Below are 17,367 nucleotides of genomic sequence, written 5' to 3'. Positions count from 1 at the left end.
GAATTCCTGGTTTTCTGTTTATCATTCCTGATGCAGCTTCATCCTTTCACCTATAGCTGTTAGACAGAACTGTGTCATTGGTAAAACTCTTAATAGAATTTTGTGAATTCCAGACAACTCCCTTTCATGAAATTTTGCAATTCTGTTCTCAGAACTCTGAAATGTCTACAGTGAAGAAAATTATCCAAAGCTTTCTTATAGTGCACTAACATATGTGATTATATTCTCTACAGTAATGCTGAATGTAAATGGATATTTAGACAATGATGAAAATGAGGACAGATTTTAAATTATCTCTCTCTTTCAAATGCAGCTTCAAAAAAGTGTTAATTTCTAAGTGTCAGAGAAAAAGAAAATGTGAAGAAAATTATGTTGCCATATTCTTAAGTAAGTTATGGTAGCAACAATGTAATGGATATTTAGACAATGAGGAAAATAAGGATAGATTATGAATTATCTCTTTTTCTCAAATACAGCTTCAAAAAATGCTAATCTGTAAGTGTCAGAGAAAAAGAAAATGTTATGAAGAAAATTATGTCGACGTATTCTTAAACAAGTTATGGCAGCAACATTATCATTTCTTGATAAAACTGAAATTGAGCATATTCCATCTTCCATTCCTAGTGATGTTTAGCAAAGATTTTCTTATTAAATTTCATTGACCTGGATTGTTTTTATTTGTCGAACAGATGAAAACATTCAGCCAATTAGTTAATGTATTAATTTTGTTTTACATCATTAAACAATACATTACTTAGTTTATCCACACAACTGTAATAAAAGTTAAAGAAAACTGCAAATTGAAATTAGCTAAAAAAACATAAAATTTAGAATATTTAGTTAAATTGTAATATTTTTACATTAGAATTACATTGTAAGTTCAATAAACTGAAACATGGGTTATAAAATAAATTTAAGTCATTTTGGAGTTCTTGAAATCCCATCCCATTGCAGCATGAAAATAGGTTTCTCCTGGTTTTCACTAAGTCTCCGCCCCCCCTTTTTTTTAATATTTATTTCAAAGTTAGCAGTTATGGTATTGGTAACAGTTCTTCACATTTCCACATTTTAAATTCATACATGGTAGAGCAAATATATTTGGATTTGTTGTGCAGTTCATAAAATATTCAGATTATTTCACATTAACTCCATGCAAAGCTGAAAAATTAGTTTGTGAATATAATAGTAAAAGCATAAAAAGTTACTGCAGCTTCTTTTGATGAGATAAGCTCAGAAATAAATTATAAATGTTTTTTAGTGCAGGACAGGTAAATCTTTGTACTGATTTATTATAGTAATATATATATATATCATTTGATAAAAGGGATATTCATTGTGTAATTCATTAATAACCTATTTTTAATAAAAAAATTTATAGTTTGCAGCACAACTTTATGGCTTGGTCATGTTCCGAAGTCTTGCTCTGAAGTAGATATTAGCGACACATTTGGTCCCTATGGTACTATTTTAAGCATAGACGTAAGTTATATTTCATGACTGAATTATTTGGTTTGCAGTTGTATTCTTTGGTTTAACAATCCTGTTCTATTTGTGCATGTTTAAAACTAAATGATTAAATGAAAAAAATTATTTATTTTATGTTACCATATAATTTCACTTTTTTAATAGATGATTCCACCAAGAGGCTGTGCCTATGTTGTGATGGATAGGCGGCAAGATGGCTACAGGGCTTTACAGAAATTGAAAAATCTTAAATTGCATGGCAGTAGTATAAAGGTTTTTAATATAATGATTACATTATTTTAGATTTTTGCTTTGATTAATTTTAATTGCAGAATTTTGGATAAGTTCCATAACAAAAATTTACTTATTGTGAATTTATAGTAATATGTAACTTTAGAATTAAAATTGCTAAGTTTGAATGTATTTTAAAAAATGTCTCAAATATATTTGAAATTATCATAAAAATTTGTTCCGTGATATTATCAGTGCAGTCGAACCTGCTTAATGATCTGGAGCACATTCCAGTGTAGACAAACTGCATTAAAATTTTTATTCCTTGAGGCAAGTTAATAGTAATTCATGAAAGCAATCCTTACTTGTATATTACATAAAGCATTAAAAGACAAGAATGTCACAAATGTTATAAACCACAGTTTAAATTATTTGATAGTTTTAAATTATATTGTTGTTATAAAATCTAGAGCTTTGATTTCAACTAATTTTTAATAACAACTGTTTGTTGAAAAACAGTTGAATTGTTGTTGATATTATATGGCATATGTAACTGAATTGCTAAAGTTTTGTTCTGTAATAATTCAGCTAATTGTAAGAAAAGAATACATAAAATAAGTTTTTAGACAAATTTTAAATTTACAATTGATGAATATCATATTTACAATGCAATACTAAGAAATATACAGTCAAAAGTCGTTAATTTGGACACCCATAATCCGGAATGATCTATAATGCGGACCTCAAAGCTACAAACTTTCTGCACATGCGTCATACGGCTGCGAATATGCGTGTGCGCGTGCACAAAATACGTTTATGAATGCACGTTTAATGTATAACGGACGATATAAGCTAAGCTAAAATTATCTAATTCAGTTACTGTTGCATATTGCGTTGTTCCTTAATCTTCAAATTGGATTCGGCTTATTATTTTTTGCAGACTGTTAGAACAATTTTATAAAAGTAAGCTTGAACTTTTGATTATGTCAAATAGAATTTCTGATACATATTTACTAATATGTAAAGGATCTACAAAGCGAAAGTATGTTTCAAAGTCCATTAAACAAAAAGTGGAATTGCAGCAAAAAATGGATAAAGGCATATCCTTTGTTTATCTAAACTTTAACGTTTGTTTATATAAATTTTGTTTATCTTTAACGGTGCGGGCGGTGCAATGAATTGGAAGTTGATCTGTCAGCACTATCCTTATCTTCAGGGCAGATGTTTTTTTTATTTTATTTGGCTAATAATTCCTTACTAAATGTATTATTTCATCTCGATGTACTCCGTCTTTGATATGATTTAAATCAAATTCCTCGTCATTATAATTCGCCTCCGATAGCGAAGAAAGTAACAGAGGTTATTGAAAACGAAAAAATTTCGATTGACAAATTAGTCGGTATTCTCGTCACAACAAATATAGGACTTGAACAGCGGAACTTTGTAACTGAACAAGAAATTATGTGTTTATAGAATTAAAGAAAATGTATTATCACATAAAAAACGAAGCAACTTAAACAACTTATATTGAAAGAAATGTTTAATAAAGTAAACAAATAAATATTAAGCCTCTTTTTTTTTGTAAATTTTGATATCCTTTAGATCATAATTGTTCTTTATTTCATAAATTACGGTTTCATATTTTTAATTTTATAATTTCTGCATGCCATCTTACCAGATTTAAACTGATGATAGATAATCCGGAATCACCGAAGTCCCGACGAGTCCAGATTAACGACTTTTGACTGTATAATTAGACGTGAGTAGTATAGGCTTATGCTGTTATTTGAAAATTATATTTATTGCATTTTTCCCTTGAGTTATGGCTCATGAAATAATCTTTGAATATGTGGAAATTTTTGTTTTTTAAAAGGTTGATATTGTATGAGATATTTATAGCATATCCAAGTGCTAAGAAGTTCCTGGTAGTAGTTAATGCTTATTACCCCCTTTTTATGGATCATACAGGCATTGAACAGAATAAGATGGGATTTACATAAATTATGTTCATTGAATTTGTTTTTGGCATTGAATTGGATACTGAAGTTCAGAATTTTAAACTTTTCGTATGTAAACTTAGAATGTTAGCATAAGGTGATAGAATGTAGCATTTCTGTACACAGTATATACCGTTTAGTGTGTATTTATCCATAATTATTTTGACAACATTAAGTGATGAGAAAAATAGGCATCAAATATCAATTTACTTTTATTTAATATAACTAGAAACATATAAATACTTATTTTCACAGTATTCTAATTCTCAAAACGGTCATTAATAGTTAATTATCTGGAACCATTGCAAAAGTTTGTTTCAGAAAGTGAGAGTCTTTATCTGTCACTGATACTGCCACTTCTGTTTTTTCATCAGTAATCACCCAAGCATTAAATTCCTCACAATTTTTGTTAGTTGGAGATTTAAATGTTCAATTTCTTTCCTTTCTTTCATCATTTATTAAAAGTTAACATGCTTAGAACAGTTCTTTATTGTTTTCGTTAGATGAGACTCTTAATTTGATGCTTCAAATCAAAATTCAGGTATTTGGTGACTTAATGCATTGGCCACTACGGGTGACGTCAAAAATTCTGATCATGTTGCATCATCTGTATTCATATGACATTTATTTGTGTACTTACAAGGTAAAGTAGGTATTTGGGAGTTGAATTTTGAAAGAAAGAAATGAAAAAGATTTTTGCTTATAGCTAAATTTATTCCATTCATTAAACTGAATTGTGCTTTCTTCGGCATCATTTTTACTTTCTTTCTAAACAACTAGTTCTTGTAAAATCTACATCACATTTGTTGTCACTTCATTTATCAGCATCCAAACCAGAATCTGACAATATAATTAATTCTGTTTTTAAATATTTTTCTGAAAAATTTTGGCTGTTCTCAATAGGTTTCTTTTTCTCTGCTATGTGATTCACTTGAAAAATATTCTTCCATTTTTCTTTTACACACTGCAAAAAATTAGGTCAACAATTTAAAAAAAAAAAAAAGTGTCAACTGTTTCTCACTACAGAAAAAATATTTGGGAGGGAGGGGGAATTTTTTATTATTTTTTTATAGATACTTTATTCTTGAGGAGAGATTTTCCTCGAATGTCTCAAAATATTCTAGACGCTCTAAACTCTTACTATCAGGAAGGTACATCATATAGCAGCGTTCATGGCCTGACAGTGATTTTTTTACAAACTAGTCAGTGTGTTATCCCTTACTTGGCTACATATTGTCAATCTCTTTATGCTATTTTGATCTTATTCAGCAATTTTATCTTTTATTTGATGGCATTATTTCAGCTTAAAAAATTTATTGTATAATATTTTGATAACTTTTACAGTAATGTTGATTAAAATAAGCAATGTATTTTACATGCTTTTGTTTTATACAAATGGGTAGGACTTCGACAGTTCGATGACAATATTAGATTGATAGCATTAACTGGGATCATGTTAAGTAGCGCTTGCTGTAAAATTAGGCCAAATTATAGGTGTTTTACTGCAAGCTTATACTAAACACATTTTCTAATAATAGAACTAGTTTTTGCATATTTTTCAAAGCAGACAAAAGAAAAAAAAAAGTTTTTTCGGGAACTCAATTCTAAAACCAAGTTTACTGATGAGTTTTAAATTTTTTTATGGTTGTTTTAATGGGTTTTTGTGTTGATTAAAAACATTGTGCTGATACAGGTGTATTAGGAAGTTTGAATACATTTTGATATAAATGCAGAAAATTATAATTTATTGCTTATTTAATAAAAAATATTAGAGCTGTAAAAAATCATGTATGTAAGTAATTGTGCTCAAAATGTTTTCTTGAAGATTGCTTGGGCTCCAGGTAAAGGTGTTAAAGGCAAAGAGTATAAAGATTTCTGGGAAGTAGATTTGGGTGTAAGCTATGTACCATATGAGAAGATTCCCGAAGATGCTGAAGCTTTGGATTTACTTGAAGAAGGAGGATTTATTGATGAAGACTCTCTGCCAGAACATTTAAGGGGTAAATACTTAAATTTGTGTGCTTAATTTTTCTTTCTTTCTTATATATAAAATTTTCCCAACTTAGCTCTGAAATAAGTATAGTAATGATTGATTCATGGTGTATAAAAAAATTTTTAAAATATGAAATATTAGCATTGATTCAATGAATAAATGTTCATTTGTCATACTTTGAATTTTTTTTATTGCAACATTTCTTAAATGTTCCATGGGAAAAGTGCACTTTTATTAATTTAAAAAATTCTCATTTCGATATTTTTGTTATGGTAAAGGTTCGTAATTGATTGGATGCACACAGAACCGATGATAGTGGAATAAAATTTATTTTACCGAAAGAAACACTTTACAGTTCTGGAACTTTTCAAAAAAGTACTTTCACATCTCTTCTCAGTATAACAGAGCATAATCAATAGTTACCATTTCAAACTACCTATAATAACACAATGCAAAGCACATTGAAAGAGGGGAGTCTTATTAGTTTTTTTCGACCACTGAGAAATCCAGTTCTTGGAATAGGGTAAATGTTAGGTAAATATAAGGGTTAGATATGTATTTACACACATCAATTACAGTTATACAGGAACTGGACCAAACGGTGATCAAATTTGACGATTTCTCGCCAATTTAGCGAGATAGCTGTGTTTACCTCAATTTTAAATAGACTTGCTGCTGTAATACTTTTTTGGCAAATTATACAAAAGATACCATAATTTCACATGTATTTCCCTCAAATTATTTACATATATACAAAATTCGAAACAATATCATCTGCAATGCTACTTGGATCTGCAGTTTCATATTGGCAAGTTTTTAGAAATGGTATTTTAGAAACAAAATTTTGTGATAAATCAACATGTGTCAATGCATACTTGATGCTTTTTTTAAGTTGTTAATATTTTTATAATAATATATATCATAAAAGTATTAACAGGTAATATAATCTCACTTGTCTGTTTTGGATAATTTTGTGTATTGCAAGTGTTAGAATAAAACAAATCGCTTTTCATATAAAATTTTACAGTATTTCTCATAAATTGTCTCGAAATACAGTAACCCACCCTGAAGTGGCAGTTGGATTCAATATGGAATTTTGTGAGCAAATTTTATGTTATTTTCTTTAAAATGTATTTCATAATTCAATTTTATTTAAAATAAAGCAATGTTAAGAAGAAACGAAAACATTGGTGATGAGAAGTGCTATCAACAGTTGATTTAAACTAGGGATAAAACTGCTTCTTTAAGGGATCAGATCCAAATCATTCATTCACTAACAAAATGACCTTGATAAATGCTCTCAGAACTTGTTGTATCGAGTGGTGTGCAAAGATAGAGAAAAGCAGAAAGAATTGAACAAGGAGGTGGGGGAATGCTGGAATCAACTCAACCAAACCACTCATTCCCGTGGAACGATTTCTTTCAACTGTACTTTTGAGATTTCTTAAAATAAAAAAATAAATAAATAAATAAATAATAATAATAATAATAAACTTCTATATAGGACTCCCCCCCCCCAAAAAAAAAACCTTAAAGTTAAAAATTACTGAAAACTAAATCCACTTTCATGAAAGATCACATTACTTTATTACTATAATTCATATTTTGTTGCTACTACAGAGCACAGAGAAATGAAATTGTTTACTGATAATACTGCCATTTCCCTTTTTTACAGCAAGTTTGTGATGAATTTCTTATATTTTGGAGAATGTTTGGAAGGACAATGAAAATATAATATTTGATTGTTGCACTTCTGATATAAGAAGTCTTTTTCTTAACATGTTTATCTTTTTATTTTATCAACTTTTCACTAGACAGAAGTACAGAAAATATCAAAAATGTTTCAAATCTTTTCACATGGATAGGGCATTTATAAAAAAAGAACTTTTCTATTATCCCCTTCGCGCCGACTGTCACGTCTACGTGCCAGCAACGAACACAATCACTTCCCGGCCGACACGCAGGTGTGCCAGAGCGTTTTCCCGTTTAGCCCCGACTGTCGCGTATTTGTGCCAGTGTCCTGGAACGTTTTAAAAACTATAATTTCTGCCACAAGCTGCATTGTATGTCCATATGGTTTCAGATACATGTACATTAGACCTTCTACTCGAAATGAGAGAAGCATGACTCACATACACGTGTTTTTGATTATATAAACAAAAGGGGAAATAAATGTTTCCGAATGGTGTGATTTATGACGTCTCTTTAAATTCGCACATGGTAGTTGTTTATTGTAAGTAGAGAAGTTTTATTTTCACTAAAACGTTGGGTATTTCGGTTTGCAGTTTAGTTTTTAGAAAATAATTAGATCTTGTTAGACGTGAATTCTTTCTCTTTTTACTGTTGCAATGTAGAAGCGTCGAAAATGTTTAACGGAGCATTAAATAGCAGAAATGATGCAAAATGTTTCAGATATTCATTCTGAAATTCTGATATTGATTCTGAAAGATTAACTGAAAGACATTTTCCAAAACTTTGTTCAGAAGAGACTGATAATGAAATGAGACGACGATGCTTCATTTGTTCACATTCCCAGGAAAATCCTCCAACATGGCACATGAGTTATTACGAGTGCAAGGAATGTAATGTAGGACTGTGTGTAGATCCCTGTTTTCAAATTTTTCATACGAAAAGAGAATTTTAAGTAATATATTTAGTTTTCAGATGTATAATGTTAAAAGTCATAAAATGTTGAGTAATGAAAATAAAATGTGTAAAATATGAATTTAAACAAGAAATAAGGTAATTAAAGTATATATAAAAATATCTATAAAGCATAAGCCGTTTAAATATTACTCTATAGAACATTATTAAACAATGCGTTGATACTTCGGAAATTTCATGGATTTAAATAGCAAAAAAGCCCCCGGCCCTGGACAGACGCTCATGTAAGACACTGCCGGCCTCCGCGATAAGCGCACGTTTGCTTATATGTTTCAATGGATCATACATTGGGCATTTTCCCACTTGATGCAATCAATCTCTGTGGATCCTAAATTCTGCTGCCTAGTGCCTTCCTAAATTATGTTGCCCAGTGCCTTCCTAAATTATGCTGCCTAGTGCCCTCCAAAATTATGCTCTTAGCGCCTGTCCTAAATTCTAAAAGTAGTGCCATTTCTAGATTTTATTGTTCGGTGTGTCACTAAATTCTAAACATTCTGCCTCATAGGATCTAAAACCAGCCCTTACCATATATCATTTAATATTCATTCTAAATGCATTTTTTTTAGAATAATAGAAATTTTAATTTCAAAAATTCTAAAGTAAAGAGGAAGCTTACTGAAGAAAGAAACTGAGTACATAAAGAGGAAGAAATTTATTCTTAAAAGATTTGTACAGTTATTATTATGCAAATTAACCAGTTGTTCATAATTTTAGCCTTAACTTCCCTTTTCCATTTCCTCACCATAATGCAAATCGGATAGTTTTTGAACTGAGGTTTTTGGATTGTAAAGACAGTGTGGTTTTGTCCTCCACTTGGATGTTGCCTTAGTTCCTGCCAGCTCTGATAATTTGTAATTATTCATCTTTGTGTTATCGCTGCTAACATTTGAATTTGTTACTATGATAGAGTTACTGAGTCACCTTAGATTAAGTTTAAATTGTGTAGTGTTTGACTACTAGTCCACATTTTTAGTTTGAATTTGACTGTCCCTGTTTAATTGCATCACCACAAGCTGTAGTTGATTTTGTCAACATAAGAATGTTGCAAGTTCTTTTTAAATAAGAGGTTTATTTAAATATTTATGTGACTTTGTAGTTATTTTCAGACATAGCATTAATTTGCTTTGTCTGTCAAAGGTTTTGGATTATTTAACTTTTACCAGATCAAGTAATACATTAGATCATTAGGTACACTGTTAAGAGATTGACAAGTTAGGAGATAAAACACACAGAAACTAATGGGAGCATTGGTTTGTGTATTGAAACAGGTTTGTAGTTGCTAGAAAAGATGTTTAAGAGAGGGAAATTGATATAAATTAGCCAAAAAATCTGGGAAGACTTCAAATTAAGAAGACGCATTATTGTATCTTATGCAATATATATAATAGCTTAATTAAAAATCTGATGTGTACACCACGACTTCCTTGCACAGAATATTAAATTGTACGCATTTTTTCTTGCATTTCATTTAAACGTATTGGATTCAATTAAATCTACTTCCTCGATAGCACATAAACCACAATAGAATAAATGCACTCATAAAATTCATTATATTGGTTTACCATAACAACACTCTGGCACTAGGTTCACTTAACAGCATTTTATTTCGTTTGTATTATAAATCAGAATGCACAAAATTTATATCATTTGAAGAATTATCTAATTGTTGCCACATTTTCTATTCAATTACTATAATAAATCTAGAATGATGTATAAAAGAAATTACGCAAACAAAACAAAAAATAAACAGTTTTCCACAGACGATTGAGTATTTCTCATTCAATTAATTCAGTTCTCACGTTGCGAGAAGGCAAAAATACATAAAAACTCAAAATATTACAAATATATAAAAAATTACGAAGCAAATCTTAAACACTTATTTCCTCGAAAAGATTCCAGAAAGTATTAAGCAAAGATTCCAGAAAGTATTAAGTGTGATTTAATTGGTAATAATAAATAAAGGCGTTATCTTTGTTGTTGCAAAGCTAAGTTTTTCTTGGAGGGAAAGTTCTGTGTATTTTAAACAGGCAGGTGATTTTTCTTGTAAATAAAAAAAAACATCTGGCTAGTGAGTCAATCAGATTTTTTTTTTTTTTTTTTTTTTTTTTTTTTTTTTTTTTTTTTTTTTAGCTGCTGTATAATATAAAAGGTGCCCTTTTTTACCAGCATTTACTTGTAATATTTAAAGGGAAAAACATGTTGGTAGATAAAGTGCATTTACGACACTGCATTTTATATGAATTCCAAAAAGGAAGCAAGGCATCTGTTGCATGTAAAAATTTATGTGCGGTATTTGGAAAAGATATTGTAAATGTTCGTACTTGTCAAAGATGGTTTAGCAAATTTCGTTCCGGGGACCTGAACCTCAAAGAAAGTGTTCGATCTGGACGACCATCCAAGATCGATAATGATGTTTTGCGATCCATGTTGGAAAATAATCCACATTTAACAAGTCGAGAAATTGCAGAAGAGTTTGGCATTCATCATACAACTGTTGGAGATCACATTAAATCTCTTGGGTTTGTGTTAAAACAAAGTGTTTGGGTTCCACATGAATTAACGGAAAAGAATTTGTCTGATCGTGTAAGAATATGTTCATCACATCTGTGGACACAATGTGGAGCCGTTTTTGGACAGGCTGGTTACTGGAGATGAAAAGTGGATTCTTTACGAGAATATTAAAAGAAAAAAATCTTACTGCAAACCAGGAACATCATCAGCAACAGTTCCAAAACCAAGTATCCATCAACAAAAAGTACTGCTTTGTTTGTGGTGGGACAGGAAAGGTCCAGTGTATTACGAGTTGCTGAAACAGGGAAAAAACATCAACGCGGATCTGTACTGCAATCAGCTGGATAAATTGAATGCAGCTATCAAAGAAAAAAGGCCTGCATTAGCGTCCAGAAAAGGAATAGTGTTCCATCACGATAATGCTCGCCTGCATACTGCAGTGGTGACGCTACAAAAACTGAATGCGTTAGGATGGGAAATCCTTAGTCACCCCCCATATTCACCTGACATTGCACCCTCTGATTATTACCTGTTCAGATCTCTGCAAAATTATCTAACGGGAAAAAAATTCAAGTCTTTTGAAAGTGTTTCTAAGGCAGTTGCTGACTATTTTAACTCCATGGATGAGAACTTCTACAAAACAGGAATTTACAGGTTACCTGGAAGATGGCAACAGGTTGTAACAAATAACGGAGCATATATAATTGATTAATATTAAACACATATTTTTATAAATGAATTCAAGTATTTTCTTTAAAATACGACAGAACTTTCCCTCCAACCCAATAGATTGGCTACAAATCCACAAGTCTGCTGTTTCAAATGTAAACAATCATAAAGAAATTGAGATCACTGAGCCGGGTAACCAAAATACGAGGTGCACATCTACATGTTATAGCAGTCCTATATACAAAATTTCAACGTTCTGAGGCTACTTGTTTTTGAGTCATGCAAGATACGTACGTAAGTTTGTACAGATGCCACAAAAAATTCTCGAGAATTAATTTTAAAGCAATTTTGTAATTTTTTTTTCAGGAAACGAGTCTTTTATTCTGTCTTTACGTACAGATATCACACAAAAACATCGTTAGATTGCATTCGATTGCGGTCAAAATGGATATTTTCGTTGAAATATGCTGCCTGAAACTTTTCGCGATTACAATACTTCCTCTCTTTTTTTTTTTCTGGTCGCTTTTTTCACTGCAGAAGAAACTTTTCGTCTTAGTTCAGTGCATTTGCTGCATCAGTGAAATATAAAATTATGTTTGGGAAAACTAGATTACATATTAAAATTTTAAAAAAAATTATTGATACCAATTTCTGTGTAAATTACAGGCAGTAATCTGCTATATTTAAAATATTTCTTATAAAATAAATTTCTCTCTCTCCTTTCTTTTTTAATCCCCGCTACTTCTTAAAGGGCATTTTAGTGTATATGTTCGCTTACGCGTCAAACTAATACGCTACCGGCATATCACGGACTCTAAAGAGACTACTATATTCTAAAGTATTCATTTATTTAATTAAACATCACTCAGGTATATAACATATAATTAATCTTCAATAAGCCTAACTAACTACAGAAACATATTTTTCTAATTCTATGAATTGCCCTGCTGCCACTCTCATGAAACTATTTACAACTCATGAAACTCTCATGAAAATTAACAACAATAATTAGTGGCCAAAAAGTAAAAGTAATAAGTATTGTAAAATTATAATTTAATGAAAAGTAAATACTAAATACAAAATACATTGTTTTGAAATACAATAGTATATGTGTATTGTATTTCAAAAACCTTGCACTAATGATTTTTTTTAATGTTTAGTATTATTGTAATAAATATTACTTAACTGAAAAGCCCTTTCTTGGGGATTTATAGTACAATGTTATTTTTATAATTTTATGAAAATGATGATTTTATTCCTTTTAAAAAATAGCTTTAAGAAAACAGCCAGAGGAGGAGAAGCAGTCGTATGGTTCTGCTAGTAAAACTGGTCCTGAAGCTCCAGTACCCTCCTATAATGATATTCAGATGCCACCAAATATGGTACCTCCACCAATTATGCCACCAACATCTGTCAGTTTACCAATGGTTTTGCCTCATCTCATGCAGCCTCAGTTTGGCTTACATTTACCAGGTATATAGTTTGAAATTACTTTTGTATTAATTTTATGTTTTTTCCATGTTTAGTGCATGTAAATTATTTGAAATATTTTTAGTATTGAAATTAAGCTTGTTATATATAAATTTTATTATAGGTCTGCTTCCACCTCAAGCAATGGTAATGCAAATGCCAATGGGGATTCCACCTCCAAATCCTATGCTAATGGTTCAACAGCAGTCACAGAATATTTTAAGTAGCCAACCTTTGCCAATTGTTGGTGGAGTCCCTCAAATGGTTCCTCGAACTGTTCCTCCAGTTGCAAATGCTTTGCAAAACCTTAAAAGCACACCACATACAGAACCTGCTATTGGGTCTCCTATGGTGCCAGTGACTTCAGCTACAGTACCAGTGACCTCTGCTGCAGGTGATGCCACTCCAACAGAAGAAGATGGTACAAGCGTATCTTCACCAAATACTATCCATATGTCTGTACCTGGTCCTGTATCTAGTGCATCTGTGCCTATGGTATCTACTCAACCAGGTCACTTCAATCCAATCCTAGGTCTGCATAATGCTAGTCGGCCTATGCTTTCAGTGCCTCCACCAGTGTCTACTGCAGTCACACCTATTCCTTATCCTCCCCCAAATGTGGGATTCAATTTCCCACCACCTGGAATCCGGCCTCCAGCTCCAGGACATAATGCTGCACCCAATACTCAGTTTCAGTGGATGCAGAAACCGTGTGGCTCCCCATATACTGATGCTGATTCTAGCCATTCTGCAAACTCTGCAGCAGCAAGACCTGTACCTCCACCACAGCCTGGCATGGGTCTTCATATGTTTGGAAATAGACCTCCTTTTCATGAAGCCCCATCAACAGTTTCTGCTTCAAATCCACCACCTATGAAAGACATGCATAACATTAAAAATAGGGATCCAGGCATATTAGAAAGAAAAGCAGGAGAAATGGACATACTGGGTAACCGAAATGCTTCGCCTGGACATCATGATAAAATGATGCAAGACATGGTAATGAGTATAGATGATGAATCTTCCATGGATCAAGATTTCCCCCGAAGTGATATGTCTATGGGACCAAGATTTCAGGGCCCAGTAGAATTCCCAAGAATGCCTATGAATATGCATCGAATGAGAGGACCTCCGGGACCAATGCAAGGTCCTAGATTTCCAAGAGGTATGCATATGGGTGCTCCCTTTCCTATGAGAATGGGTGGACCAAGAGGCCTTGGTCCTAATATGCATCCAAGGATGGAGATGGAATTTCAAATGCATCATGGTCCACGTGGTCCTAGAATTCCTGGTGGCCCTCACAGAGGTGATAATATGCATCCTTCTCATGATGGCCGTGATTGGTATCCTCGGGATTTTGATGGCCCACCTTTTGAGAGGGATAGAGAGAGAAGGTATCATGATGATTGGAAACGAGAATCCTGGATAACATCAGATGATTTAGAATCAGACGGCCGGCGTATGACTCGAGAGAGAGATGAGGGAAGGCGGGAAGATAGAGATCGTTGGAATCGGGATCAGCGTGGTCATTCAGATCGATCTTTCAAAGATGAGTCTCGGGATATGCCTTTGCAGCCAGGTTTTGACAAGAATGATTATTCTGAAAAACCAAAGCCAAAGCCTCGAAACAACAATAAAAACTTGATGGATGATATGCAGAAGTTAAAATGTTATCAAAGAGATAAAAAAATTGATATACCACAGTACAGCCGAAAACAAGGGAAAGGTGAAAATGTGGATGAGAAACAAACACAAAAAAGTGATTTTGAGAATAAGGAAAGTGAAAAACCCAAACCAGAAAACCAAGTTGATTCTAGTGGTGAAAAGTCTTGTGATAATATTAATGAGTCGGTAAATGATGTCTACCAAGAACATAATTCATCTGTTTCTAAAAAAGAGAGGGACAGAGAGTCTCGAAAACGCTCAAGGTGGGGACGCACACTTTCTGAAGAGAGAGAATTTCAACAACAGAAGCGCAATGAAATAGAAATGAAATTCCAGAGTTATGAACAGTCACATGCTGCCCAGCAGCCTATATCTAATGTACAAGAAAATCAAGAAAATACTCAAACAAACATACTTGATAATGTCCCTATTGAAGCTAATACTTCAATAGAAATGGAAACTTCTGAAACTAAACCAGGAGAATCAATACCAGAAACAGAATGTGATATACAGAAAAGTACTCCAAGTGTATTAGACAATTTAAATGAAAATTCGGTTTCAGCTAATCCTGTAGTAACTGAAAATTTAGTGACTGAAAATCATACTGAGGATTGTGCATCTGTATGTGAAGAGAATTTAAACAGTGTACAGAATTTTACATCCACAGGTAGCGAAATTGTAAGTGACGTAAATGATTCTGCACCTGTGTATAGTGAATGTTCACAGAATGTCAAAGATTCCACACCTGTTTGCAGCGAAAATTTAAATGATCTCAGTGATGATAGTGGTGCTTTATGTAATAATGCGTGTGAAACAAATGAAACAGCTGATATTACAAGTGACAGTACAGCTCTTACATCAGCTGAAAGTTAAGAAATAGCTATATATTTTAATCATACTGCAATTCATTTCTGCATCTTAAAAATGTTAAAAGCTCAGCTGCATGACAATTTTTGTCTAATGAATTTATGCTCTAGGCATTTTAACTTTTCATCAAGGCAAATATGAATTATGAGGCCATATTATTGTTGGCTATTGTTATATATGACTTTATAACAAAATATTTCGAAACTTGTACAAATGTTCTAGATATAAATTATCTATTCTATTTTCTTCTAATTTTATTTTTAGGTCAAATAAATTGAAATTATGTTGTTATTGTTTTAATTATGCAGTTTTTTTCCTGAGTGAAACTTTATTACAATTTGCTTGAAAGCAAATACTATGTGTATAAAATTTTATGTTGAAATGTACCTAAAAATGCAGTTTGCTTCCAAGTTCTCGAGCTGTTATTTTGCGTAATGTTTAATAATAAAAAGGATGGCACATCACCAAAAATTAATGGTAAGTGCTTCTCAAATAAAAACCAAATAAGAACAAACCAAATGTTACGGAAGAAAGATGGACAAGCTTCTCCATGGACTTCCTGGCCAACTTGCATTCAATTGGATGTAAGTTATAAGGTACTGTTCAATTTTTCTTTCTTTCCTTGGATGCCTAATGCCACTGGCCTATCAAGAAAGACTTCTAGCTAAGTGATTCATAAAGTTTGGATTTGAACATTACACATCATGCAGTGGAACTAATTATGATCATCATCTGGAATTGTTATAGTTGCTTTGTACTTGTAGCAGAAAATATATGTCATTATTGTAGATTTAAAAATAATTATGCATATAATGAAGACATATATGCTATTTAATGGAATATTTTGGAATTAAGAAAGTCTCATGTATACTTCAACGTAAGTAGAGTTGTTTTTAATTGCAGTTAGTGAAAAATGAATTGGCATTAAAATACTGCATTTAGCATATTTGATATTATCTTCAAGAATATAAGGAATAAATTTTGTTACCATAAAAATGCTGAAGATATGATATTCAGTGACTAAAATTCTGCATCACAATGAAAATATATGTAATGGGAATGATTCATTTGACTGTAGAAGACTTAAACACAAAATTATCCCCCTTTCCTCCCATGTGATTCTTTAAAAAAATAATTTTAAATGATGAATGAATGAACTATTTATTTAAACGAAGTGTACAAACATGTTAAAACATGTATATGACTATTTGTTCTAATTATGTTTAGCAAATGTTTTTCTTTTTTTTAAATATAAAGTTATCAAAAAGGCCGTGGCATTAGGCACTTTGTTTATTTAATTTTGTGACTGCAAATTGTAGTTGTGGTTCTGAAACTTCTTTTAAAATGCAGGTCAGATGTGTTTAAATGTTATTTCGTAATGCTCTGGCATTACAGACTAATGTACTTATTACCTTAAATGAAGAATAGTTATTTTTTATTTTTCAACATAGCATAGATAACATAAATGGTTTCAGAACTGCTGCTTGAAATGTTATGACAGCTGATTATGAATTTGTAAACAATTCTGGAAATGTAAAAATGTGTTAGCTATTTCCACAGCTTAAAAGTAATTTGTCTTTTAACTCTGTAATTAAACTTTAGCTTGATTTGGCTTTCTCTCTTCTCTTTTCTGCACATGTTTTAATTGCTAATTATGTATGGTTGCAGAAATGTTGATAGACACAATGACCATCCTTAATGCACATTTCTGATACTGTCATAAATATGAAAAACCTAGTATAAAATACTTGTAAATGTAAATAATTAGTTTTTCCCACTGGAATAGCAAAAGATTTATTATGAATAAGATAATTTGAATTTAAATAAGTTTTCGTC

At 31.7% G+C, this 17,367-nt stretch overlaps 1 protein-coding gene across 4 annotated transcripts in view; it reads left to right on the top strand.

Moving 5' to 3' along the window:
• The window catches only part of LOC118202787 (uncharacterized), a 101,287-nt gene extending 84,143 nt beyond the window's left edge, over positions 1-17,144 (top strand). For all 4 annotated transcript variants that reach the window (XM_035374983.2, XM_085817592.1, XM_085817591.1 and 1 more), the window contains 5 exons: positions 1,379-1,479; positions 1,630-1,737; positions 5,518-5,692; positions 12,802-13,002; positions 13,124-17,144. In XM_035374983.2, the coding sequence (XP_035230874.2) occupies positions 1,379-1,479; positions 1,630-1,737; positions 5,518-5,692; positions 12,802-13,002; positions 13,124-15,537 (2,999 nt within the window). In that variant the 3' untranslated portion in view covers positions 15,538-17,144. The remainder of the gene's footprint in view (positions 1-1,378; positions 1,480-1,629; positions 1,738-5,517; positions 5,693-12,801; positions 13,003-13,123) is intronic.
• Positions 17,145-17,367: the final 223 nt, after the last annotated feature.

Source organism: Stegodyphus dumicola, chromosome 5, assembly GCF_044657685.1.
Source record: "Stegodyphus dumicola isolate Sdum_Otavi_A_Nest chromosome 5, ASM4465768v1".
NCBI classification, from domain to species: domain Eukaryota; kingdom Metazoa; phylum Arthropoda; class Arachnida; order Araneae; family Eresidae; genus Stegodyphus; species Stegodyphus dumicola.
This window is presented reverse-complemented; position numbering and strand designations above follow the sequence as displayed.